The following is a 26,419-nucleotide window of genomic DNA, read 5'->3' as shown; positions in this document are numbered from 1 at the left end:
TTTTACCAACGATTTGAACTATGAACAATGTTTTACTGCATTAAAATGAATTGAATCGTCCAAATCTGACTGCAAACCCATCAGATGTCAGATATAGTTATCTGACCATCGGGAACGCGCATCTTTCATCGTTCAGAAATGTCAGATTTTCCTTCAGATATGAACGATTGACCAACTTTTTGAATAGTTATCGTTCAGATCTGAAGAAAAATCTGACCGTGTGTATGCACCATTACACTGTGTTTTGTACAGAGTGTATGCCAGTCTTCCTTCTCCTTCCTCTTGCCTTGGGCTTGTTAACTTAACTGGTCTGGGGGCAGGGTATAGGGGAGAGGGAGCCTGGGTGCTGGGAAGAGAAACTGAACAGTTTGATGCGTAGACTCCAGCTCAGCCACCTATACCCAGTGTTGAAGCCTGCATCCCCTATGGATTCCAAGAAAAAGATTTAACAGGTAAGAACAAAAATCTTTTTCGGCTGGACGAAAAGAATGCTGCCCAGTACTTCGCAAGGAAGCCTGTTTACGCAAGCGCTGTCCCTGAAAGGAATTTTGCATACTAGCTGTGAAATGTAAGTAAAATAGCTAATAATATTGTGATTATTGTTGAATAGGCCCCTAACTCTCTTGAATGAAGGATAGTAGTGTATATTGGGCATTTGTTGGTATATACCAGAATCCTGATGGGTTTTTTTTTCCATTGTAGCACTTCAAGCAGCAGCAAGAGGGCCTGAGCCATTTGATCAGTATAATCAAGGATGACCTAGAAGACATCAAACTGATTGAACAAGGCCTGAGTGACAATGTTCACATACGTGGGGGAATGTTCAGCTGACACCAGAAACCGCCATCTGTTTCAGAGACATTAGTTGTGAAAGTCTAATAAAAAATCTTCAGGTATGATGTGGAATCCGCGAGGTCAAAGATTTTGAGCTTCAGGTCCACTGTCAACATTAAAGTGCTCGTGTTACTGTAGAAACTAAACTTTTGGCTTCAAAATCTCTTCCTTTTTTCCACTTTTACATGTCACACCTGAACTGTGAGACAGATTGCTGCATCAAGGACTCCATCAGCAACCTATCTTCTTTTCTAAAAACCAATGAGTACTGATGGTAACCTCAATAGCGTGAAGCAATACTTTTATAACAGGACTGTGGGCTTACTTCATTAGAACTTTTTCCATTAGCACATTGATTTAATGGTGAAAATTAAGTGTGAAAGAATAACACCCAACTGATGGTGTATTGGAAGATAAATTCAGTGATAAGACTGTTTTACATAAACACTGATTTTTAAAAGTATGGGGTCATATTGGAAATATACAATAAATATTTTTCTTACGGACGTGTGCTTTGCAGTTTGTCTATTTCTGTCTTAAAAATATTGTTTTCACTTAAAGTCCATATTCGCCCATCTTTATCCAATTTAAAAAGCAATGATGTGACCGTTTCTTTGCTTTATTTTCAGCTCCCCCCCCCCACACACTCTCTTTATTTTAGGTGGTTAAAGTCTCATACTGAAAGATTTAAAAAAAAAAAATATATATATATATATATTGATTTTTACACTGAAAATATATTTTTTAAGTTGTGTAACGTTCTGTATTGTAATTGAATGTGCTATTTAGATGTACAGCGGTGCAGACTCTTTGTGGCACTGTGTGTATATGTATGTGTGTATATATAATATATATATATGATATATATGTGTGTGTGTATGTGTATGTATATATATATATATATATATATATATATTTATTTATTTATTTATGAAATTAGGTGTTAGGAGAAATACTTCATCCCTTTTTCAATAGACTGTTAAATCATTAAAAAAAAAGTAGGAACACTTCTTGATTAAACTTATGTTTTTAAATTGTGTAGTTTGGATTGAGCCTTAGTGAATCCCTAACTTGCTCGCTTTTAAACCATGTCTGTTAAACACAGAAATTGGTATTTAACATGAGAAAGCACTTTTACTATCTAAAGCGTTCCTCTCAAAAGTATTTCCATAAGTAGAATCTCGATCTGAAATATTCAGGTCCCTTCACAATCCCACATATCTTACTTAATAAAATAAAGTTGTTGTTCTTCTTGACGTAATTTTTTATTCATTTATTTTTAAAATTTTCTCTTTTTTTTTTTTTGGTGCTGTCAATTGTGGAGATGAGGGTAGCCTTTCTTTCAGACAAGGCTGCAGTCGCAGTGGTGAAAAAGATTATTGATCACTTTGTTTAGTCTGAAGTTACATGGACGTGTTTGACAAACCATGGTGCTCAAATGACGGGATAAAAAAATATTTTTAACAACAAACAAAAAATTCACACAGCGATTTGGTATGATTTTCTTGTGACTTTTTTTTTTTTTTTTTTTTTTCAATCTAATTTTCAAAACCTTTTAAGAGAAATAAACAAGCTGGTACATATATTTGTCAGTATCTGCGTCTTTCTGGATGCTGTAATCATTTATGACTACATTTCCACCACTGCATCTCAAAATAAAAAACTGATTTCGTAGACCACACCATGTTTCATCATTTCTTATATGACTGGAATTGTACTGTTAAGCGAGGAGTTTAACATGGATATTTATATTATTCTTTGAACACTGATACCAAATTCTGACACTTTTTTTTTTTTTTCTTCTTGAGTTTTGCCTGTCCAAGGCAAATATCAGTCTCACAATGGTTCTTAGTAAGGAATGGTGATTCACCCACCTGGCACTAGCCTAAGTAATCCTGCAAGCAATTATATATGTGTGTATATATATATATATATATATATGTGTGTATGTAATGTCATTTTTTTTTTTTTTCTCGTCTGAAGCAATGCAACGTAACTAGATTGTATAATGAAATTCCCACCATAAGAGAGGTTTTGTGGGGTTTTCCATCAAATTTGTTGTCTTTAACAAGGTCCCAGCACTCTCATATAGCTTGGACATTACCACTGCTCTACTAGCCAGCTGCTACATTGGTTCTGGGCAGAATCAGACTTCACATGAGGTAAGCAACAGCAGTCTCCATTATTTGTGAGTAATGGTGGAAGTTTATCAATGTGCTAGAAGTCCTTTCATGTGTGTCCTTGAAATAAGCGCACTGGAAATTATCCTTGCATTATTAGTTGCTACCCTTGGATTACTTCGAAGGGGCACATTGCATTTAGGTGCAAATTTGCAATGAATTTATCTAGTGCAAGTTAGACTTTTTGGTTGCTATACCTCAGTGCAAATTTAGCTAAAAAGTCATAATAAATGACTTTTCTCCTTCATCCACCAGGGGACACTGGAGCCCTCAGTACAATGGGGTATAGGAGTGTGTTAACCGGGAGCTGGCACCTTTAAATAAAAAACTACTGGTAGCTAGCTCCTCCCCCTCTATACCCCCCCCAGGTCAGGCTAAAAAATGTGCCCTGGGAGCTGGACGTAAGCCTCCTTAGGGCTCCGAAAATATACTCTACAGCATTGAGGACAGACAGGCAGCCTACTGCCCCTGCCTGTCTGCGCCGAGGAAGCTGCCGCGAGATCCTCACCGCTGCTGCATGCGGTTTGCACTAAAGTCTCCTGCTACAGACACCTCAGTCTCTAGGGTACCCAAAGACGCGCTGCATGCAGTACACGTCGCGGGACCCAGTAGCATATACCCGCCGCCGGCAGCACAGGCAGGGTTAAGGTTAGTGTTCCCTGGCTCCCTGGTTAGCAGAGGAGCCAGGACATGTATTTAGGCGGGCATTCACAGTGCGCTCTGCTAGCGCTGAGAGCGCCATAGCCGGGGGGGCGGAGCCTAAGTTTCCCTTCTGCTCCTGCCTCCCAGCAGCCTCAGCGCTTCCAGAAGGACGCTGGTGGCCATTTTACACGCACTACAGGGTGGAGAGAGAGAGCTGTGCAGGAGTCAGGCTAGTACTCTGTGTATCAGCACTTGCATTTTTTATTCTTATCAGCACTATTCGGTTAGCACTGCAAGCATTATAGTTTATCTCCCTCTGTGCCCCTTTCAGGTCTCTGTGTGGTGTGATTGAAAAATCTGTTATTGCATTACTGTCCTTTTCTCTGTGGGTGTGGTGTCTGTAACAGACATGTCTACCAAGGGGTCTAAAGCTGCACAGAAGTCTTTTTCATGCAAGACTTATGGTGTTGTGGTGAAAAATTCACACAGGGACATTCTAATGCTTACTTACTGTGTAATAAATGTGTGTCTTTACCTCAAGATACTAATCTTGAAGTCCAGCCTAGGTGGTCTGCACAATTGACTGCAGTTATATCAGAGCTGGAATCAGCTCGTAAGGACAGGGAGAGGCTGAGACAAACAGCAGCTGAACCAGATTGGGCTCGCTCTCTGGCCAGATCTTTTGAGGGACTTACAAAAGCAATGTCCCAGGCCCCACCTGCTGCTTCTTCTCCTGCTCAAGTCCTTAGTAAGAGATTGATTCATAATCCCTTACAATGGGATGAGTCAGATGAGGAGTTGCAGGACACTGAAGAGGGGGAGGTTCAGGAAGAGGAAACTTACATTCCTGAAGACCCCGAACCTGCATCTCAGGGCGTGAATGCTTTAATTTCAGCAGTACGCCAGGTGTTGCATGTAGAGGATTTAGAGGTTACTGAAAAACCATCTATTTTTGGTAAAAGATTTAAAGTCTGTTACCTTTCCAGCATCAGAAGAGCTGGATGAGATTCTTTTTTCCACATGGAAACACCCAGATAGAAAATTTCAAATTTCTAAGAAATATCTGTCTTCTTACCCTTTCCCACCTGACAGCAGGAGATTATGTGAAACTCCTCCAGCAGTGGACCCGTCATTAGCCCGTCTTTCCAAGAAAACGGTGCTTCCGGTGCCTGGCGCGGTTTCCCTAAAGGAAACCTCGGATAGGAAGATGGAACACACATTGAAATCCTTGTGTACAGTTGCAGGGGTTTTGATGCGTCCAGCACTAGTTAGTTGTTGGGTGAATAAGGCCATTGAAGCCTGGGCGCTGCAGCTGGCTGAGGGGATTAAGACAGGTACGCAAACTGACGACTTAATTCAGTTAGCCAAACAGATCGCAGAGTCTGCTGCTTTCCTCGGAGAAGCGTCTAAGGACATTTGTAGTCTATCCACCAGATCTTCAGCATTAGCTATATCTGCTAGAAGGGCTCTGTGGCTGCGTCAATGGCAGGCAGATGTAGAGTCCAAGAGAGCAGTAGAGGCTCTTCCCTTTACTGGGGAGGTACTTTTCGGATCGGAATTAGATAAGTGGATCTCACAAGCTACAGGTGGGAAATCCACTTACCTACCATCTGCAGCTCCTCCTACTAGAAGAGCAGGTCCCTCCTTTCTATCCTTTCGTGCCTCTGGAAGGTTTAGAGGGCGTTCCAGAGGAGGTCCAGCCTTCTCCAGAGCTTCAGCATCAGCCGCCTCCAACACTCAGCAGGACAAGGCAGTTGCCACATGACGTCCTTCTCATTTGGGGGATCCCAGGGTTGGGGCTCGCCTTTTACGTTTCAAGGACATTTGGATCCAGTCTTGCCAGGACGCCTGGGTCAGGGACATCATTATTCACGGCCTGAAATTGGACTTCAGGGCCCATCCTCCTCGTTTTTTTCAAAACCGGTTTACCTTTGGTTGCAGAAAAACGAGGAGAAATTCTAGGGGCAATACAAAAACTGTTATTGTCCCAGGTAATGGTGAATGTTCCGACCCATCAGAGAGATCAAGGGTTTTATTCCAGCCTGTTTGTGGTGCCCAAGCCGGACGGCTCCATGAGACCCATTCTCAATCTCAAGGATTTAAACCCTCATCTTCGAGTTTTCAAATTCAAGATGGAATCTCTCCAATCCGTTATAGCGGGTCTCGACAGGAACGAGTTTCTGGTGTCCTTAGACATAAAGGACGCTTATCTCCACATCTGGCCCCACCATCAGGCCTTTCTTCGTTTTGCGGTCCTAGAGTCGCATTTTCAAATCCAGGCCCTACCTTTCGTCAGCTCCAAGAGTCTTCACAAAAGTTATGGCGGCAATGATGGCCCTACTGCATGGTCAGGGGGTCATCATTGTTCCATACTTAGACGATCTATTGATAAAGGCCTCTTCGGAAGCTCGGCGGTTAAGGGACATTCGCTTAACTCAGAGCATCCTCCTGCAACACGGTTGGATACTAAATTTCAAAAAGTCCTCCCTGATCCCCACACAGCGTTTACTATTCCTGGGAATGATACTGGACACAGTGCAGCAAAGAGTTTTCCTGCCTCAAGACAAAGCTGCCTCCATTCAGCATATGGTGCACCTGGTCTTACAACATCGCCGAGTGTCTGTGCATCTCTGTATCCGCCTTCTGGGGAAGATGGTGGCGGCCTTCGAGGCGGTTCAGTATGCAAGATTTCATGCCCGTCCTTTTCAACTGGATCTCCTCTCCCAGTGGTCAGGATCCCACCTTTTTCTCCATCAGAGAGTTCTCCTGGCGCCTCAGACTCGAACATCTCTCATTTGGTGGCTGAACCTTTCCCACCTGCTGGCGGGGAAAAGGTTTGCGGTGTGGGACTGGACCCTCCTCACCACGGACGCAAGTCTGAGGGGCTGGGGAGCAGTGACTCTGGGAAAGCTTTTTCAGGGGCACTGGACGCAGCAGGAAGCCAGATTGCCCATAAATATCCTAGAGTTGAGAGCGGTATTTTATGCTCTCCCAGCTGGCGCATCCGCTGCTGGAGGGGCAGGCAATCAGAGTCCACTCGGACAACGCCACTGCAGTGGCGTATATAAACAGGCAGGACGGCACAAAAAGCAGAGCCGCCATAAGGGAGGTAACCAGGATTCTGTTTTGGGCAGAGGAATTTGCAGTAGCGATTTCTGCGATCTTCATCCCAGGAGTAGAAAACTGGGAGGCCGACTACCTCGGCAGGACGTTCATCCAGGGGAATGGTCACATCCTCAGGTGTTCCAGCAACTAACTCTGAGGTGGGGCTGTCCTCAAGCCGACCTTATGGCATCAAGGTTAAACCACCAACTACCAGTTTACTACTCCACAACAAGGGATCCACGGGCAGCTGCAGTGGATGCACTGACGGCTCCGTGGAAGTTTCATTACATTTACCTATTCCCTCTGTTTCAGCTCATTCCGCGCCTGCTTCAAAGAATCAAGCGGGAAGGGATCAAGGTGCTTCTGATAGCACCAGATTGGCCCAGACGAGCGTGGTACTCCCAGATACAGAATCTGTTAATAGACGAGCCGTGGCCACTGCCTCTTCAGGACGACCTCCTTCGTCAGGGCCCATTTGTTTATCGCGACTTAAGGCGGCTTCGTTTGACGGCCTGGCTATTGAAAGGGCCGTCCTCAGAAAGAAGGGTATTCCGTCTAGTGTCATTCCCACAATGATTCGGGCTAGGGAAGAAGTCACTTCTCAACATTACTACTGCATATGGAAGACATATGTGGCTTGGTGTGAGAGACGTACAATGGGGGAGGAGCTAGCTACCAGTAGTTTTTTATTTAAAGGTGCCAGCTCCCGGTTAACACACTCCTATACCCCATTGTACTGAGGCTCCAGTGTCCCCTGTGGAATCGGAGGAAGGGATTTATCGGTAAGTACCAAAATACTATTATTTCTTCTTCAGTATCCACAGGGATAACCATGGGGTGTAGGTGGTTGGATCCAACTTGGCACCAAACAGTCAAGAGCTTTAGCTACCAGGATGCAAAGGTCCTCCTCCACATATACTCTGCCCCCAGCCAAAGGCAGGCAATTTGCGTTTGGTGCCGGTTGCACCTTTAAACAGGGGGACTGCATTAGGCAGCCCCAAGCTTTATTTTTGATTATTTCTTAGTTTTTTGTAGAGCAAGCAGCGCTGGGCGTTCAAGGGGGCACTTGCGCTACTGGTCCATCTACCCCCGCTGGAGAGTGGTCCAGTGATTACGGCCGGCAGGCGCCGGCGGGGCTCAGCTAACCGCTCCACTGGAGACCTAGGGCTGCAGCCGGACAAACGGGGAGGCAGGTTAAGCAATTTCTCGCTTGCAGGGAATTGCGTATGTTGCAGTCCTTACCTCTGGCTGTGGAGACCAGCCAGAGGACGATGAGATGTGGTGTCCGGTTTGTCGGCACTCTCATTAGACCACCGGGGCACTTTAAATCCGGCATCGGGGACCTTTTGTAGAGGCTGGCAATGAAGCCAATTAAAAATTATACACAATTATACAAAATGGATACACGATAATTCTATTTAAATTTATGTGCACTGTTTTTTTTTTGTCCTTTAGTTACAAAGTTATTCATAGAATAGTGTCAGTCAAGATAATTGCTTTTGATAATGAGATAAATGTAAAATACCTTTTAGCTAGATGCTGTACATTTTTATGTTGTTCAGAATCCTGATTCACTGTCTAAAACTCATCTCTATCCAACAACTTGAAGTATATTTACATATATAAACAAGCAGAAGCACAATACATGGACCTTTTTCTATAAAGCGGTGATGTTTGTTATACAATCATTCAAAATAGATCCATTAACATGGTCCATGCTGTGTTGAGTTCCTGATTATATACAATCCTGGGTTTCTCAGCACAGAGTCTCGGAAGCCGTCACAAATGATTCATGCCTGGAAACACCCCACAGAAGTGCCACTGAGTTGACCATTCATTTAGAATAGAATGAAAAAAATAGTCTGCATAACTGAAATATTTGCATTACATATCCGATTCTTTATCTTCAATATGGGGTCTGTCAACTAGTCGGAAGGCTTCCAGGAACTCATTGATGTCTATGTTGCCATCTTTATTAAAGTCTATGCTCCTAGCCATGTTACAGATGGCCTCGTCAGTGATGTCTATATTTAGGTGGGTGCTTAGCAGCTTCCAAGTGTGTTGGAACTCCTCAAAGGAAATGAGACCTGAAACAAGTGTTGAAAAGAGAATTTAAAGTTCTGTCAACTAGCACCCAATGCCTAATTAATCCTTTAGTGCAATTTCCTTATTATGAAAAAGATACTTGTAACTAAACCTATTTTAGCCATTGTAATTGCGTTTTATTTTACAGAATTTGAATGAAGCAAATAGTAGATAAACTTACTTGTGAAGCTCTACTGAAAATGCAATATTCTAATCTCAAAAAATATAAGACTTTTTAAGTTATGCCGTGTATCCACTAGATGATATAATGAACGATAACTATATTGTCCAGTGGATATGCCGTCAATAACCAGCGATGCGCAGTCCCGCTGATCATTGATGTTGCTCATCGCCCGTACTTGCAGGGTAAACTGACGATATTGTCAGGTTCTGCAGGTATGGGCATGAGGGAGGGTGACGTCACCACATCTTCAATAGAGCTTCACAAGGGAGCTTCTGTTTTTTGTTCCATTGTATTGTCTAGTGGATACACAGCTTTTTTTTGTGTATGCTACTTTAAGTATGTGTGTATATATGCTATATATTGTTGTGCAGGGAATTTGTCAGCTATTAATATATGGGGGCCCGGGGGCCCAGGTGTCAGCAATGTTGATTTGGTGCCGCAGGTCACGAGGCAATCAGAGCTTGTGGACTGGCAGCCAGTAAGCAGTGGTAGCTCTTGATTGGGTGCCGGTCTGTGAGCTCTGATTGGCTCACGAATGGTGACAATTTCAAACTGCACCAGTGCTGGGGGAAGGGGGCACGCACGCGCATGTGTGAGGGGCACTACTGTTGTGTGGAATGTTATATGGGGCACTACTACTATGGTGTAGGGTGGCATAATGTGTGTCATAACCTGAATGCGGTATGTGTGGGAGGGGCCCTTTTCAGATCGTGCTATGTGGCCCACAAAGTTCTAGTTATGCCCTTGCATGCAAACACAGAAGGGAATATTCAATTAGTTACGAGAATAGCAAAAATCCCGCACCTGCTGGGGTTTTCATGCAGGTGCAGGACTTTGGCTATTCAATTAGGTTCAGGGTTTTTCAGTTTTTGTGCACTGGGAGGTTTTTTTTTTTTACGCACCTCCAGAGCACGACAAATATATCCTTAGAGCATTTTTACAGACCTTTTTTCCTAAAAATATGGATTTGAGACCCCGACAGCACCTCTCCTAATGACTATTTAACCAATTGGAAGTTTCCAATTAGCTTAATTAGTCAGTAAATACTCACCTTCTGCAGCTCTGTCTTCTCCCTCCATCGGTGGGACCCGGGCTTTTGCAGCAGTGGTGTATTTATGTATGTTTTATGTAAGTGTTTGAGCCCGCAAGAACTAAATCTCCCAGCAACCACAACCCCTATCCAGTGCAAAGATGGAGGGGAGCTGGCCGCGAACCGTAAAGACCACCAGAGAGGCAAGTTTTTTTTTTTTTTTTTCCGAACCGCGAGGTTTAGTGTTGAAAACCCAGCATGCCTATTTTTTTTATTTTAATTGAATACCGCAGATATAGGGAGCGCACATCGCAGCGGTATCCCAAATTGGGCGTGAGGTCAGCATCAGTTTTTGCAGACAAAACCTCGCTCGCAATTGAATCCCCCCAGAGGCTCTGGATTTAATATGAACTTGCTTGAGTCATCAAGTTTGCTCAGAGTGAGGTTAAAAGGATATTTTTGTAGTTTTCTCACAGGTTTTTGGCAGACTGCCAGTTTCCACTGGAGCCAACCCTGGAACATGTGTAATTTAAGTGTCCCTAGTTTTAGCGATTGTGTGACAGTGTATGGACCTGACGAAATTCATTCACCACCCTGTCAAATTTGGTGGAGCTAGTTCCAAAACTCTGGCCATGCATAAAGGACAGATGCACGCATGCTTTCTCGCTTATTGTCCCATGTTTCAGTGTGTATGTGTATATCAGTATGTAATGGTAGACGATGTCACCATACTGTGACTTCTTGGAAATGCTCAGCCCTGCATCAGTTGTAAATTGATATTTCACGAGCTGAGCTGCAATTGGCAAAGCAACATAAATTATCGGTGTCCGAATGGGGCACGATAGTGGGATCCGATGCATAGGACATTTTCCATATCCTAAGTTGTGTGGACATTCAACATTCCTAACTATGGTGTCTTGTGTGTATTGGGAATACATCATGGACAGCGCAGTGGTTGACTACGGGTGCTTAATGATCGTGACATCAGTGTCTGGCCAGAAATGTCAGACATGTGACACTGGCTCAAATCACATCCACATTCAATGCAGGAGGTACCAGATGCATATCCAGCAGGTCAGTGCCGTGTTCTTTCGATTCCATGTGATATGGAAGCAGAAGACCCACCAGAGTGCCCCTGTTAACACTACGACGTTGGACACAGGGCCTCATCTGGGCTTGTGATGTTACTAATTGGACCCTGGAGTACTGGCAATGTGGCGTGGTCTGATGAGTCATGGTTCCAGTTGTTTAGGGCTGATGTTAGGAATCTGGTGTGGCACAGACCCCAGTTGGCAAAAAGGCACCATGAAGATGGTGGTGGTTCCATAATGGTGTGGGGTGTGTTCACGTAAAATGGGTTGGGTCCGCTGGTCCATCTAAAAACATCTTTGACTGGTAACCACTACATTGCATTTCTTGATGACCATCTGCAACCCTTCATGTACCCCCACAACGATGGAATACTCCATCAGCATAATGCACTGTGTGATTGGTCCTAAGTTGGCCAGGAGCACTCTGGAGAGGCAATAGAGCATTTATGACGTAGTGATGAGTTCCATTCACACTCAAGATCTTGCATCTACAACCATAAGGGAACTGTGAGAAGCTATCCAGATGGCATGGGTCAGCATCTCTCCAGAGGTGGTCCGTACACTTGTGGCCACATTGAATTGCTGAACTTTGCAGGGCTAGAGGGGGTCTTACACAATACTAGGCATCTATCCCATGTATGTCACTTGTCACTTCGGTGTATATATCTTTAATAAATGTTCACATGCCGCAATACATTTAACCTTGAGTGGACAGCTAAATTATTCACTATAGCAGGGGTTCCCAACCACGGTCCTCAAGGCACACTAACAGTACAGGTTTTAAGGATAGCCATAGTTGAGCACAAGTGACTTAATTAGTACCTTAACTATTTTGATTTAACCATCTGTGCTTAAGCATGGATATCACTAAAACCAGGACTGTTAGTGTGCCTTGAGGACCGAGGTTGGGAATCACTGCACTATAGGGTGAAGGAAAGCGGTGCTAAAGTCATCTAAAAAATACATAGGGGGAGATGGAGTATTAAAAAAAAAAAAAAAAAAAAAAAAAATTAACAAAACCATTAGAAATATTAGCGTGTTCAGCATATTTTGTGTATTCTACTCTGAGTAATAGTGCATATATGTTGTACAGGGAATTTTGTCAGTTGTGTATATACACACAGCGGTTGAAAAGTTACAGAAAACTATTTAAACAAACAATTGACCAATCAGTGTAAGGAGTTTTTGACTCCATTCTCTCCATGGGCCAAATATAATTGGGTGAGCGTTTAAAAAATGTGAGAGAAAACGGTCACATTTTTATACTCAGCCAATGTAATAAAGTCACAGAACATGCAAACTTGCATGTTTTTCAGACTCAAAAAACGCTCAAGAATTAAACTCTCATCCAGGTGTTTCCTGTTTTAAAAATACAGCTTGATCAATATATTAGTGTGAGAGTTTTACTGCTGAACTCTCACCTTATTACATTTGGCCCCATGTGTAAGCAATGAAGCTTCTAACTTGTGTCGTCAAAGAAAACTGTTCTGGTGATCATGGTCGCTTAAGATAAATAATCTGGGCCGCAGATTCCTGAAAGGATCTGCTGTAACCAGTCTGCCATTGCCAGGATACTTGCCAAATGTAAGAAGACCGAATCTACCAAGGTCTGAGGGACCAAGGAATTCTTTGCCACATTTACTTCGCATCATGCAGCGTATTAGCCTAAATATTCGTCAAATGACGTCTCTGGATTTGCTTTCCAAATGGTCAGCAAAAACAAAATTAGATTTTCGAGTGTGTCAACACAAACTGTACGTCAAAGACATCAGAAGATTGACCTAAAAGGACGGAGGGCGAGGTGAAAGCCGCGGAGTACAAAGTTTCAAAGGAGGTGCATGGCTCCTGACCAATCTTTAGCACTGAGATAGGTGGACAAATTGAGATCTTTTTTATCTCCGCTGATTAATTGACTGTCTGCACACATGGCATGGTGGGATTAATGGACATAGGTCCTGATTCAAAGATGTACGCAAACCCAATGTTGAGTACATCTCCAATTGTGGGTCTGCGCATGTGCAGAACGGGTCCTGTGTGATCGCTCGCAGTCCCCACTTAGCCGCAGCATGATTGACATAAGGACTGTTCTACAAAACAGGTGCGTGTCACCCCAATTTTGTAGGTGGGCCGTGCCCAGAGTCTGCGTCGTCGGAAGCAGACTTCCTGGACTCAGCTGTGCAGGTCCAATGGCCAGTCTGATGGCGCTTGTAATCTGATGATGTGTATTTGGACGCAGCAACTATAGGACGCTCAGCGCTACCGCTCACCACCCCCCGCGCCAGTGCCTGTGTCGCTGTAGATTGAGTCAGCGACACAGGACCCCAGCCGGATGCTGGGGACACCCGCCTGTGCTGTAGACCGCCGACTGGTCTCAGCCATAGCAGGCCACCCGCACTCCCGTTGGACCACTAGGGCAATAAAATAAATAATTTAATTAAAAAAAATAATAAAATGCTGCATTTTGATTGACTGGCTTCCGGCAGCACTATGATGACATCATCAGCGGCAGCCGGAGAGGGGATAGGCTAGGAGGAGCAGACGGCAGAGGAGAGGCAGGTAAGCAGAAAAACCCGGCTTATGTCTGAAAGGGGTCTACCTGGGAATTTCCCGGGTAGACGCTGTAGTGTGAAAGGGGGGTCTCGACCAAATACCCGGGAATTTGCACAGGAGAAATTCCTGGGTCTGAGCAGGAAATTTCCCGGGTTGTATGTCTGAAAGGGTATTAGGGGCATATGTATCAAAGCTTGATGTGAGATAAATTTGTGATATATGACCAACCAATCAGCTTCTAACTTACATTTTGCAGGCTGTGTTTAAAAAATGATAGTTTGGAACTGATTGGTTGGTGATATATATCTCACAATTGTATCTCCCATCAAGCTTTGATACATATGCCCCTTAGACCGTGATGCCGTTTTTTTAGTCATCTGAATAAAAGCTGCAAATACCAGATTCCAATCTAGGATGATATCCGAGAACACTTACTAAGGCTGAATGGGAGCAAAATGAGTCAGAAGTTTGTGATCTCTTTGCAAGAGGATAGAGCTAACCAGTAAAGCATCATTAAGTTTGATTAATTTCTATTTGTGTACAAGATAGGACACCCACACTTGTGCTATTATTTGTTTTACTAACATAAGTAGAAGAAATTGTTTTATATCACTAGCATAGAAAGATAATTGACCTCAGCATTTGTACTCACCAGAGCTATCACTATCAATCATCCGAAATATTGTTTCCAAGTCTGATCTGTTTCTATAGAGAGCTTCCAGCAAGCTTGAATGTAAATTCTGCCAATGATAAAATGACCAGATCAGGGTTTTTGAGCAACATAGTGTTTAGCAAGCTGGTTGTATGAACTTTGTTTCATAGTAAGGTACGTTTGACTCAACAACCTTCCCAAAGCTGTTTGAGGGGAGCCTCACATTACTTCTCTGTGCTGGTGTGACCCCTGACCCTTCCATGATCTAACAACTGTACAATCAGCGGCTGATCAGGTAAAACTCTCCCGATCAGCCGTGCAGTGTGTCCCCAGTGTGACACCCTGTCATCTGCAGACAGCACAGTGTGTATGGCCCGATAAATATTAAACAGCACATGAGATTGAATCACCTGAGCCCTTCCGTTGCAGGAACATTATAAGCCGTTTACCGGCTAACGCTCCTGCATCGGGACAGCGTACACACCATTGAAAAAAAAACATGTTTGTATAGGTGTGTACCCAGCTTAAGTCTGTGACATCCTACTTGAAATAGACACGTTTCACCTAATACTTAATATGGAGTGTTTGCTGTTTCCAAATAAAATAAGTTGCGGTCATGGATGGTGTTCCGTTAAAATAACAAATAAAGCACTATATTTCTAGTCAGCACAACTTATTTTATTAGTAGCAATAATAAGTGTGTAGGTTTAAAGAAAAAAAAAACTGCATTTTAAAATGTGAAATATAATTTTAAACTGTAATGTAGACTATTAATGGTGCTGTATTTGTAACTGGAATGTATTATATATTTTGTGTTTTGCTTAAAATGAATATGTAAATTCACTATATAAATAATTATAAAACTAACAGTTTTCATCCCTGGTCCTTGCCAGCACATCTGAAAGTTTTCCGATTTTTCTTTTACTACAGAGTCCTTACTCAGTACTGCTACCACTCTGTTTTCAGATGAACAGTTCCCAAATAGGTTTTATAGTATCTGTGCCACAAAGCATGTACCACTTGTAAGGAAAAATAGAAGGTGGCAACACAGCCTACAATGTAGTGAACCTTCAGACGTCAAAGCCTAAAGCTGGGTCCACACTATGATGTGACACAGCCAACGGTGCCATGTAACGATACATTGCGTGCGCTGTACACATTGCGCTATCCAGTGTATGATAGCGCAATGTGCCGTTACATGCTGCATATAACAGAACAGTGTCATTCATTGCTGTGTCCCATCTGTTGTGCAGAACAGCAGATGGGACAATATGATGAATGATCGTTGCTCACGATGGATCAGGCGCATACACTATACAATGTGTACAATATACATTCCGATCTCCGTCAGAACAATATATTGTATAGTGTGTACCCAGTTTTAGACCTAAGAAATAATCTCCTTTATTATAATTTTTTAATTACAGTTACAATTTTTCTTTTTTGTTTCCATTAATTTTCATTTCCAGTCAAATGCCCTCTCCTTACATGCTTTTGTCCATATTCAGATAGCTACTGACACTTTTTAAATGTACTGGTTTATTTTTCTGATTTTATGCCTTCATCATTTTTAAAATAAAAAAATTATATATATATATATATATATATATATACAAATATGTGAAACACCAACCATCAAAATCTAAAGCTCACAGTCATGTTTCATACCTGTCCTAAGACAAACTAACACCTATAGCAGTGGTTCTCAAACTCTGGGCCTGATTCAGACCCACTCGCGAGCGCTGAGCGCTCGCAAGCGGGTCGATGGTGGCCCAGTGCGCATGTGCACGACGGAGCCGGCAAACCGTCGCTCCGGGTCTCGTACCAAAGGGGGCGTGCTGTCGATGTTGAATGATAACACGGGAACGCCCATGGGAACGCCTCCGTCTGGGGCCAGCCCAACTGACATCACAAGTGATGTCAGTGGGAGTGCTTTCGGCTCTGTTTGAGCCGAAAGCACTCCAGGGCTTGCGGCAACGAGACCCTACCACAAGGATCTCGTCGCAAGCCCGATGGTCTTGACCATCGCGACCATCTTCCTGGCCGCTCGCTATAGCTGTGGGTGGTCACCCACAGCTTTTACGAGCGGCCAGGAGGCCGTTCTAAAAATCAAGAAGGACGGCCCTGATTCAGAGCGAGCGCTCTGTTAGAGCGTCCGGCTCTGAATCAGGGCCACTGTCCTAAGGACCCCACACAGGTCACCCAGCAGGTGCACAGGTGTATTCATTCCCCTCTGACACATTTTAAAAGATCCACAGGTGGAGCTAATTGTTTCACTTGTGATTCTGTGAGGAGACTTGGATAACATGTACTATTTGGGGTCCTGAGGATCGAGTTTGAGAACCTGTGACCTATAGTAACGCAAAAAGCATTATACAGTATCTTAACCTGCTGTTGTTAGGGGCAGTCTTTTATTGTGTTTTATTAGTTCATATGGCCCCTTTGGACCTTGCTCTTTTTCCATTATGTCAAACCGTTGTACCTGTTCTGCACCTTCCCAAAAAAATTGTATTCACCCTACTGTAGGTGGGTTTTCATTTTTCAGGCACTTGTGGTTGTTGCACTATATTACATTCTATCTTGAAAACCCGCTGCAGCTGTGTAAGTGTCAGTGTTAAATATGGCTGGAAAACAAGTTAATTGGTCTATTCAAACCATACTGTCACTGGCAAACTGGTAAATTGCTGCGTTTAGGAGATACTTTATGGCCTACTAAACATACCACTTGCAAAGTGACAGAAGCACAGAAACAAATATTTTTACACTTAAATTGGGCTCGATTCAATTCCACGCGAATTGAATAGCGCCGGGAATGAGCTCCCGGAGCTATTCAATTCAGCGAGCTGCTAAGCCCGACTAAGGATTTCTTCTCGCATTCCTCCTGAGATGCGAGCCAAAATCTGCCAAAAGTACAGGCGCGATGCTGTTTTCTGCCCTTAGCGCGGCTGAAACAGCATCACTTTGGGAAGTTTAGTTGGAGAATGCCCGTTCTCACGTCTAAACACCCTGTTTAAGGCGAGAGGGGCGGAAAAATGGGCATTGCCCAACCTAACAGCGCTCAGAATAGAATAGCTCCCGAAGCTTCGTCCCGGCGCTATTCAATTTGCGTTGAACTGAATCGAGCCCATTGTGAAGTAGGCACTATGTCAAAACCAATTTAAGTTAAGTGACATTTTTCTTTTTGAGTATTACAAATAGAGATGTGATACTTTATTACAGTCATAAAAAATATAGTACCTCTCGGATTGGTTGGCACACAGCGAGTTCATCAAACCATTCCCTATATCTCAGTACTCCATCTGTAGCATTGCGGACAAGTTGCGGCCTAAGCATCCGCCATGGCAGTCCTAAATTCAAGACAGACTCTAATGCGGTCGCCCAGTCATTTAACGTAATGTATCCTGCATAGAAAAGTCAAACATTGATGTTTAAAAAAAAAGATCATTTACAATGGCAACAGAGCCATGCATAGTCATCTCTTGGGGCCTGTGCACATTGATTTGCTTAGATCAGAGGTTCCCCAACTCTGCCATTACAGTCCAGGTTTTAAGGATATCCATGCTTGAGTCCATATGGATGAATCAAATTGACCAAGGTACTAATTGTCTCCTGTGCTCAATCATGGGAGATTGGGAAACGCTGTCGTAGATGCACCTAAATTTCCCCTAAAGTTCATAAGTTTTCAAAACAAGAAGAGGCTTATGCAAAGAACTAGAAATTTGCACTAGCCAATGTAAAGATGCGCTGAGTGGGGGATTACAAAAATAAATGTCATTTTGCTGAGCATGATAACCAGCAGCGGCTACTGGCTTCTTAGATAAGGGGGCTGCTGGTGCTCCGACAACAGTGCAGTGCAGGTTGAAGGAGACACTAGTCCTGGGCCAGGTCCAGGAATCTGCGCAATGGATCTGGCAAGCGCTGGGACTGGCACATGCACACAAGCGGCTGTGGTGCTGCGCATAATGCCTGCTTCTAGGGACTGCATAGGCAGCAGCCCCTAGAAGCCAGGTAGGGCTGCCTGATAGGCAGAGGAGCGACTTCCCTCTGGAAGAATGCTCACTGCTAATGGTAGCCTGGACTGGCGGTCCCAGGGGAGAAAACACCTCCCCCTTGGGCTGCCTATCCTGTGTGTGACTGGCAGGTAGCGCTTCAAATGGGAAGTTACTGATAGACACAGTGTAGCCAGTGCAGTCACGGACTACAGCTGGTTCACTGAGGTGGTGGATTTTAATGGGGGGCTGCATCCCTTAGGCAAAATCTGCCACTGATGATAAGTGAAATAAGGTAATGGGGCGGAAAGGGCATCTTATTTTGAATTTTGTATCCACTCTGAGCTAGTCGAAATTGGATGTCGTCCTTTACATTCAATGCGAATGCAATTTGCGCCATCAAGTTGGAAGAGGTTTATTAGGCACACTTTGCCATCCCCAAAATACTAAGCAGTATTTCAGGGGGAAAATTATGTTTTTATTTAATAAAAGGGGTGGCTGTAAAGTGGTAGGTGGCTGTACTTATCACATAACATTTACACTCTTGTACAGTGCATCTATTCAGGTATTTATGTCGCACCACAAATCTAGTTACAGTATACCATTGATGTGTGGTCAGGTGAAGCAGAGCCTTTCCTGTCATACTTAGGTATACGCCACAGTTTTTACTATAAAGATTATAAGAAAAATGTAAAGAAAATATTATAAATATCTTCTTTGTATTATTCTAATAATTTTTATAGTCAAAACTCTGGAGTAAAAAGTGTATGACAGGGGAGGCACTGCCTCCCCTGTCTACCTTTTCTGCACATCCCTGATCAAAACTCACCAAATTTCCAGCACTATATATTCTGCTGCACATTTGTATAATGCCCACATGAGCCCTCGGGTTCATATATGTATCTGTAACTCTGGCTCTGATCCTAGCCAGTGTCTCCCCAGCCATGTACCTCACCGCCCGTCACTTGTTTTCAAAAGGGCTCACGGGAGAGTTCGCCATCTAGGTGCACTGTTTGAAAACCAAGGCTTTTTTATGTGTGTCTGAAATACTTGCAAGGTCTGCTTTGTTTCAAAAGTGTAATCATGTTTTTGAACATATACAAGAATGTTGAGAAGTATTGAGCAAGCGAACAAAGGACCAAGGACAGATTCTGATGCTTGATAAGTAATTGTAAATATGTTTCTCAAGACTAAATAAAGATTTGGAGAACCATAACGTTTGGGGGGCTTCTAAAGTTTTAGAGTGCCATAACAATTTTGGAGAACTATAAAGCTTTAGAGATAAGATGTGTTGAGAATAAGTAATTAAGTCCAAATAACCAAAGGTCATGTAATCATATAATTGTGTGACCATAATTCACTGATTCAGTAGATTGCATATATGTATATAAATATTTATATACACTGTAAATTTAAATATATTACTTATAAGAGAAAATTGTATTGAAGGCCTCATAGAAGAGGGCAGCACAGTCGGTGCAGTGGTTAGCATTACTGCCTCACAGTCCTGAGGTCATGTGCTCAATTCCTGGAGTTTGTATGTTCTCTCCGTGTTTGCATGGGATTCCTCTGCATGCCTCGGCTTCCTCCAAATCTTCAAAACATACTGGTAGGTTAGTTGGCTTTTAAAACAAAAAAAACCTTAGTATGTATGTCTGTCTGTCTGTGTGTTAGGGAAGATTGTAAGCTCCACTGGGGTAGATGCAGTAGATTTCATCTCTGTAATATGGGATACCTGTCTTGTTTTTGTTTGCTTTGCATATACTCAAGTCTGACCATTATTGGGGAATTCTTACAGCAACTAGCGTACTATCAGTGGCGTAACTACCGTGAGTGCAGGGAGTGCGGCTGCTATGGGGCCCGGACCAACCCGGGGCCAGGCCTCTGTCCGCGGCCCTTCCCTCCACACCCTCCTCACTCCCCCATCACTCTCCTCTACTCCACTTACCTGCACCGTGGTCGCATCTTCCCAGTCAGCTCCGCCTCTGGCTCTCCCCATTGACTGATACTGGGAGAAGGCGTGGTCGCCTCATCCCAGCATCAGTCAGTGAGATGTAGCCAACCGGGAGAGAAGGTGCGCCTGCCCTGCGCGACCATTGATCTGGTAAGTTGAGGAGTGAGGATGGTGCGGGGGGTGGGGGTGCTCAGGCCAAGGGGTTCCACGGGACGGGGATGGTAGGCTGAGAGGGGGGGCCTGTAAAAATTTTTGCTATGGGGCCCCCGTAGGTATAGTTACACCCCTGCGTACTATGTATGTGTGTCTGTCCGTGTGTTAGGGAAGATTGTAAGCTCCACTGGGGCAGGTGCAGAAGATTTCATCTCTGTGACATGGGATACCTGTCTTGTTTTTGTTCCCTTTGCATATACTCAAGTCTGACCATGATTGGGCAATTCTTACAGCAACTAGCGTACTTTGTAAGTTTGGAATAATTAGTTTTTGTGTTGCTCTACTTATATTAAAATACATAATTGTGGGGCCCATAATTAGATAAGTAACTAGTCATAGAAGCTACATTTATAGAGGGTCTGTACTTAGAAATTCCTCTTTAGAATTTTACTTGAGATGTGTTCCAAACATAATTGCTGTCACTATTGTAATGAACTTTTCCACCTTTCCATTCTCTTCCCCATTGGTGTGCTGTCAGAATAAGTCATTTTTGATAAAGTTTAAGGGAGAGATATATGAAGCCTTGGAGAGAGTTGCGCATAGCAACCAATCTGTTTCTGTCATTTATTTAGCAGTCTTTGAAATGACAGTTAGAAGATGACTGTTTACTTCGGGCAGTTACTCAATTTTATCTTTCTCCAAGGCTTGATGCATCTCTCCTTGTATCATTAAAGAGGAATTTCTGAAACCAAAAGAAGCCACTGCTCTCCAATGACAAGTAGTAAGGTAATGGGGTGAGTCTTAATGAAGGACCCCCACTTAACAATTATACAAGGTAAGATTTTAGGGTAAGAGGTTAAGGGCAGTATTCAATTAATTTTGCACCCGTGATAAAGTTTTGCATGCCGGACTTTTTGCCTACATCGCGTACTTTAGCAGCGGCAACTTATCGTGTGTGTAGCCGCTATTCACCCTATTCAATTCCAAAAGACGAGAAAACGTCGACACGCAAAGTCAGAACAGCCGAAAAGTGGTGTCAGAATCGGGGAAATCAGCCTGAACCCCCCAAAAAGTTGGTGTCAGAATCGGGGAAATCAGCCTGAACCCCCCAAAAAGTTGCAGAAACATTGGGGGTCAATGTAGTAGTTCCCGATTAGTCAAAATAAAACAGTTTGGGGTACTTAAGTTGGTACAATTGCCTCTAATTAGCGTCTTTGCACAGGTGGTGAAGAATGGCATAAAGCAGTATTTTTGGGTGGAAATAAGTAGTCCTGGTAAATTTGGGGTACCTGAAAATCGGTGCAAGCATCTTTTTATGTCTCTAAAGTGTAGTTTTAATAAAAGTGAATTTCCTCCCTCATAGAAGCACCTGCAATCCCAAAAACACTTGACCCATTCTTAGATCACCCCCAGAACCTTATTTTGCTAGTTTGCGAACTTGTCCCCCCACTTTGTGTTTTTTTGCCCCAAAATTCAAAGTACTTTTTTGGGGTGTTAAGTTTTTTCCATGAATTTTTTTACACAGTTGTCCTTTGGGGGCTGTCCCAAGGGTTCTGAGTGGTTTCTCCACCTTTGCACCCCAAAATAAAAAAATTGCACTTCTTTTCTCCTGCTATTCAGAGGTGAATCTTTTTCGCCTATTACATTGTATTGACTTTCCGCGTACGCGAAAAGCGGATGGAATTGAATACGAAGATAAATTTCCAACAGGCGACTGCGGGTGTATCTACATGTGCAATGCTACGTTATAGTGTCACAGCGGCTGATGTTGTATTGTAGTACTCATGCATTAGCGCATAGAGGTAAGATGTATGTGGACACATCTGTAAGTAGCACATAGCACAATCCTCAGATAGTGCTATGTGTTAGTCGACAAGTGACTTTGCAAGTGCCCATAACCGTTTGCTACCATAGCTGGCTATGGCAGCAGTGTTATTACACTGTACAACAAATTAATACTTTTAATTTGTTTCCTTTCTAAAAATAGTCATATATTACTAATTTGAGGTCAAGAAAAACTAAAATGATTTCAGAATGTTTTTACAAGCTCTATTTTTTGAGCTACACTACTTGCACTATACTGTATGTACATTAGTAATATAGTCATAGTGAAAAGCTATTTTAAAATAATCTGATATTTTCTTGATAGAAAATAAATAACAGTTGTTTTAATTCAATCAATCACAAATAAGAACACAAAGTGAAACAAGCATACAGCATACGAAACAAACATACAGCATACTAAAGTACTATCTAATACAGTGGCCTATTCATGGGGGTGCTTTCTGTTTGCTTGTCGCTTGTACTCCTCTTCTGGGGCATCTCTTGTCACTGACCAACAGTAGTGATTCACCTGCCCTGATATCTTTGTTCCATTGCTGAAATGTCTTTGTGGAATCGCTCACTATGCTTGTCACTCAGTGCACCACAGTTATCTTGTGTGGGTAATCTCGTGAATCGCATATATTTGAATAGGGGAGGGACAAATAACTGATTCATTTAATTGGGTCATTAGACCCCGCCCCCTCTGCGTGGAATGCAGATTACTGGTAAGATTCTCTCCATTCTGCCCACTTCACTAGGAATACCCCTACATCGTCATAAATGAGCTATATCTGGGAACTCAGAGCTAACTGAGAGTTTTAAATGTCATATTCATTCTTTGCATGCTGATATCAATTAGAAGTAACTATTTTCACATCGGAAACATTTTCATTGTTGTGCAGTGTTATCAGAAGCTGGAGAAATCTGCCTTTTCATACATTTTGTAGTGGGAATAACCACTTTTTTTTCTGAGGAAACTGTGAAAAAAAAAGTGGTTATCATTGCTTCATACATTTTAACATTTATCCCAATATCTGCCAAAAAAACTCCACTTATAGTTGAAACTTCACACAGCAACAAATAAAACATGACATACCAGTACGATTCTTGTCACATTGTTTGAATTCATTAATGAGATCTGATTTATGAGCAAATAGTTTTTCTCTTAGAGCTCTCAGGGCAGATTCTTCTACTGTACTTATTCTAGAACAGAGAAATAGATGCTGAAGACACCAGATCATTGTGTAAAACAAAATGTCAGATGCAGCATAGCATAGAACATACCTTTGCCTCATGGTCAGGGTGTTCGTGGTTTTGTTTGCTTGGTATTGCACAAAATGTGGGACTAGGTCAGACCCCAGTTTCACAATAGCACCTTTATTACTGCCAATTTCATAATAGTTTGAAGCAGAGAATATTGTCAGTACCTTATAAAAAAAACAAAACATAAAAGCAATATAAAAAATGAGTTTCCCAAATATTTTAATGCTCCGCAACATGCACCAGTCGGCTGTACTTCTTATTTTATAGCAAATTATTTTTATTAGAAAATAGTAGCAGATTATTACAGAAAGAGAAACATTTCAAAATCGATATTACAAAGTGAACCTGCAAAATGAGGTTTCGATCAGATCCAAAAAATTATAAAATTTCCTAATCAGAATATAAAGAACCTCTATAATCAAAATAATAATAAAAAAACAAAAACAAACAAAAACAAAACAAAGAAAGAAAAAAAAAAAACAATTAGGGAAGAGACAAAACAATGAGGGGTGGAGAGGGGAAGGCGAGAAAATTGCTGCATAATTAGAATATAGAGCAAAAACAAAGCCACGAGAAGTTTAATATTTATATATATTAGGGGTGTGCACCGGACACTTTTCGTGTTTTGTGTTTTGGTTTTGGATCTGGATCTTTCTTCGTGTTTTGGATCTGGATTGGTTTTGCCAAAACCACCCTTCCGTGTTTTGGGTTCTGGGTTTTGTGTTTTGGATCTGGATTTTTTCTTAAAAAATAAAAAAAACCCGCTAAAATCACATAAATGGGCCTTTTTTTGTTCCTACGCTATTAATAACCCCAATAACATTAATTTCCACTCATTTCCACTCTATTCTGAACACCTCACACCTCACAATATTGTTTTTAGGCCAAAAGGTTGTACCGAGGAAGCTGGATGACTATGCTAAGCGACACAAGGGGGCGGCACAAACACGTGGCCCATCTAGGAGTGGCACTGCAGTGGCAGACAGGAAGCCAATCAGCGTTATGGTGCCCATTTGCATGTAGCACGAACCCGGGAGATCCGTGCTACATGCATCTGTGTGATTGGCACAGAGCAATGACAGGTCCGTGAGACCCGTCTGTGCTGCTGTGGTAAAAAAAAAAAAAAAAACCTGTGTAAAAAAAGAAAAAAATGGCGTGCACCCCCCCAAAAAAGAGCAACCAGCCCCGGGCATTAGTAACCCAGTGCTGGGTGTGCTTAAATACAGGGGACAAACGACGTAGGGGTCCCCTGTACTTAAGCACAACCAGCACCGGGCTAGTCAGAACCAGCGCTGGTTGCCAAAATACGGGGGACAAACGACGTAGGGGTCCCCTGTATTCTGCGCAACCAGCTCTGGGCTCTGATCCGGTCCTGGTTCTGGAAATATAGGGGACAAAAAATGAGTAGGGTTCCCCTGTATGTTCCAGAACCAGCACTGGACTTTTTCTAGCGGGGGGCTGATGCCACAGCCAGGGGAGCCCTTTCACCGGGCCCCCCAGCCGCAGCATCAACCCTGACCGCTAGTCAGCCCAGGCCGGGGATCCCTGGAGAGCTGGGGACCCCCCCAATAAAGGGGTCACCCTCTCCAGGGCACCCCAGGCCCAGGCTGATAGCCCGGGGCTATCCCCGCCACCCCTGGTGGCGGTGGGTGGCGGGTTGATTGTGTGGTGTGGTGTAAATAAAGAATATCAAACATTGTCTTTACAAGTAGAACTGCAAGTCCCAGCTAGCCTGCCCCGCATGCTGGTACTTGGAGAACCACAAGTACCAGCATGCAGGGCATTAAGGGCCCACTAGTACCTGTAGTTCACCTGTAAAAAAAATGTTTAAAAAAACACAGGACACACACACCGTGACAGTATAAGTTTATTAAACATACATACACACACACACATGTACACATACTCACCTATGTAACCTGTAGCATCGGTCCACTTGTCCGGTAAAGTATCCCTAGGGGACCTGTGAAAAAAAACATACTCACCATCTCCTATGCGAGGTTCTGTCCTCTTCGTTCCAAAGTAGGCATCCCCGGACTTGGCAAAAAAAAAAAACGAAAACGCGATCCACGAACTTAGTACCGTTCTATAGAACGGTACTTCCCGAATGAGAGCTTAGCGGCGGGGTATCACCATGGAAACCCCGCTGCTAAGCGTTCATTGGCTGAGAGAGGTCATCTCCCGTCTCTCAGCCAATGAACGGCTCCCTCCATTGTAGTCAATGGTGGGAACCGCAGGGTAAACTTTAATAACCTTGCGGCTCCCAGCATTGACTACAATGGAGGGAGCCGTTCATTGGCTGAGAGAGACGGGAGATGGCCTCTCTCAGCCAATGAACGCTTAGCAGCGGGGTTTCCATGGTGATACCCCGCCGCTAAGCTCTCATTCGGGAAGTACCGTTCTATAGAACGGTACTAAGTTCGTGGATCGCGTTTTCGTTTTTTTTTTTTTTGCCAAGTCCGGGGATGCCTACTTTGGAACGAAGAGGACAGAACCTCGCATAGGAGATGGTGAGTATGTTTTTTTTCACAGGTCCCCTATGGATACTTTACCGGACAAGTGGACCGATGCTACAGGGTTACATAGGTGAGTATGTGTACATGTGTGTGTGTGTGTGTGTGTGTATGTATGTTTAATAAACTTATACTGTCACGGTGTGTGTGTCCTGTGTTTTTTTTAAACATTTTTTTACAGGTGAACTACAGGTACTAGTGGGCCCTTAATGCCCTGCATGCTGGTACTTGTGGTTCTCCAAGTACCAGCATGCGGGGCAGGCTTGCTGGGACTTGCAGTTCTACTTGTAAAGACAATGTTTGATATTCTTTATTTACACCACACCACACAATCAACCCGCCACCCACCGCCACCAGGGGTGGCGGGGAT

General features: G+C 43.2%; 2 protein-coding genes across 2 annotated transcripts in view; one reads left to right on the top strand and one right to left on the bottom strand.

Annotated features, from left to right (window-relative positions):
* Positions 1-1,340, top strand: part of NUP54 (nucleoporin 54) — a 38,338-nt gene extending 36,998 nt beyond the window's left edge. The window contains exon 13 of the mRNA XM_088456418.1: positions 703-1,340. Coding sequence (XP_088312544.1) covers positions 703-831 — 129 coding nt within the window. The 3' untranslated portion in view covers positions 832-1,340. The remainder of the gene's footprint in view (positions 1-702) is intronic.
* A 6,896-nt stretch (positions 1,341-8,236) lies between these two features.
* Positions 8,237-26,419, bottom strand: part of PPEF2 (protein phosphatase with EF-hand domain 2) — a 113,852-nt gene continuing 95,669 nt past the window's right edge. The window contains exons 16-20 of the mRNA XM_088456392.1: positions 23,558-23,700; positions 23,370-23,476; positions 17,591-17,754; positions 14,354-14,441; positions 8,237-8,848 (exon numbers count right to left, since the gene is read on the bottom strand). Of these exons, the coding sequence (XP_088312518.1) occupies positions 8,646-8,848; positions 14,354-14,441; positions 17,591-17,754; positions 23,370-23,476; positions 23,558-23,700 (705 nt within the window). The 3' untranslated portion in view covers positions 8,237-8,645. The remainder of the gene's footprint in view (positions 8,849-14,353; positions 14,442-17,590; positions 17,755-23,369; positions 23,477-23,557; positions 23,701-26,419) is intronic.

Source organism: Taudactylus pleione, unplaced genomic scaffold (assembly GCF_031769625.1).
Source record: "Taudactylus pleione unplaced genomic scaffold, aTauple2 ptg000703l, whole genome shotgun sequence".
Classification (NCBI taxonomy): Eukaryota; Metazoa; Chordata; class Amphibia; order Anura; family Myobatrachidae; genus Taudactylus; species Taudactylus pleione.
The sequence above is the reverse complement of the archived record's forward strand: the minus strand, read 5'-3'. Positions and strand labels throughout refer to the sequence as shown.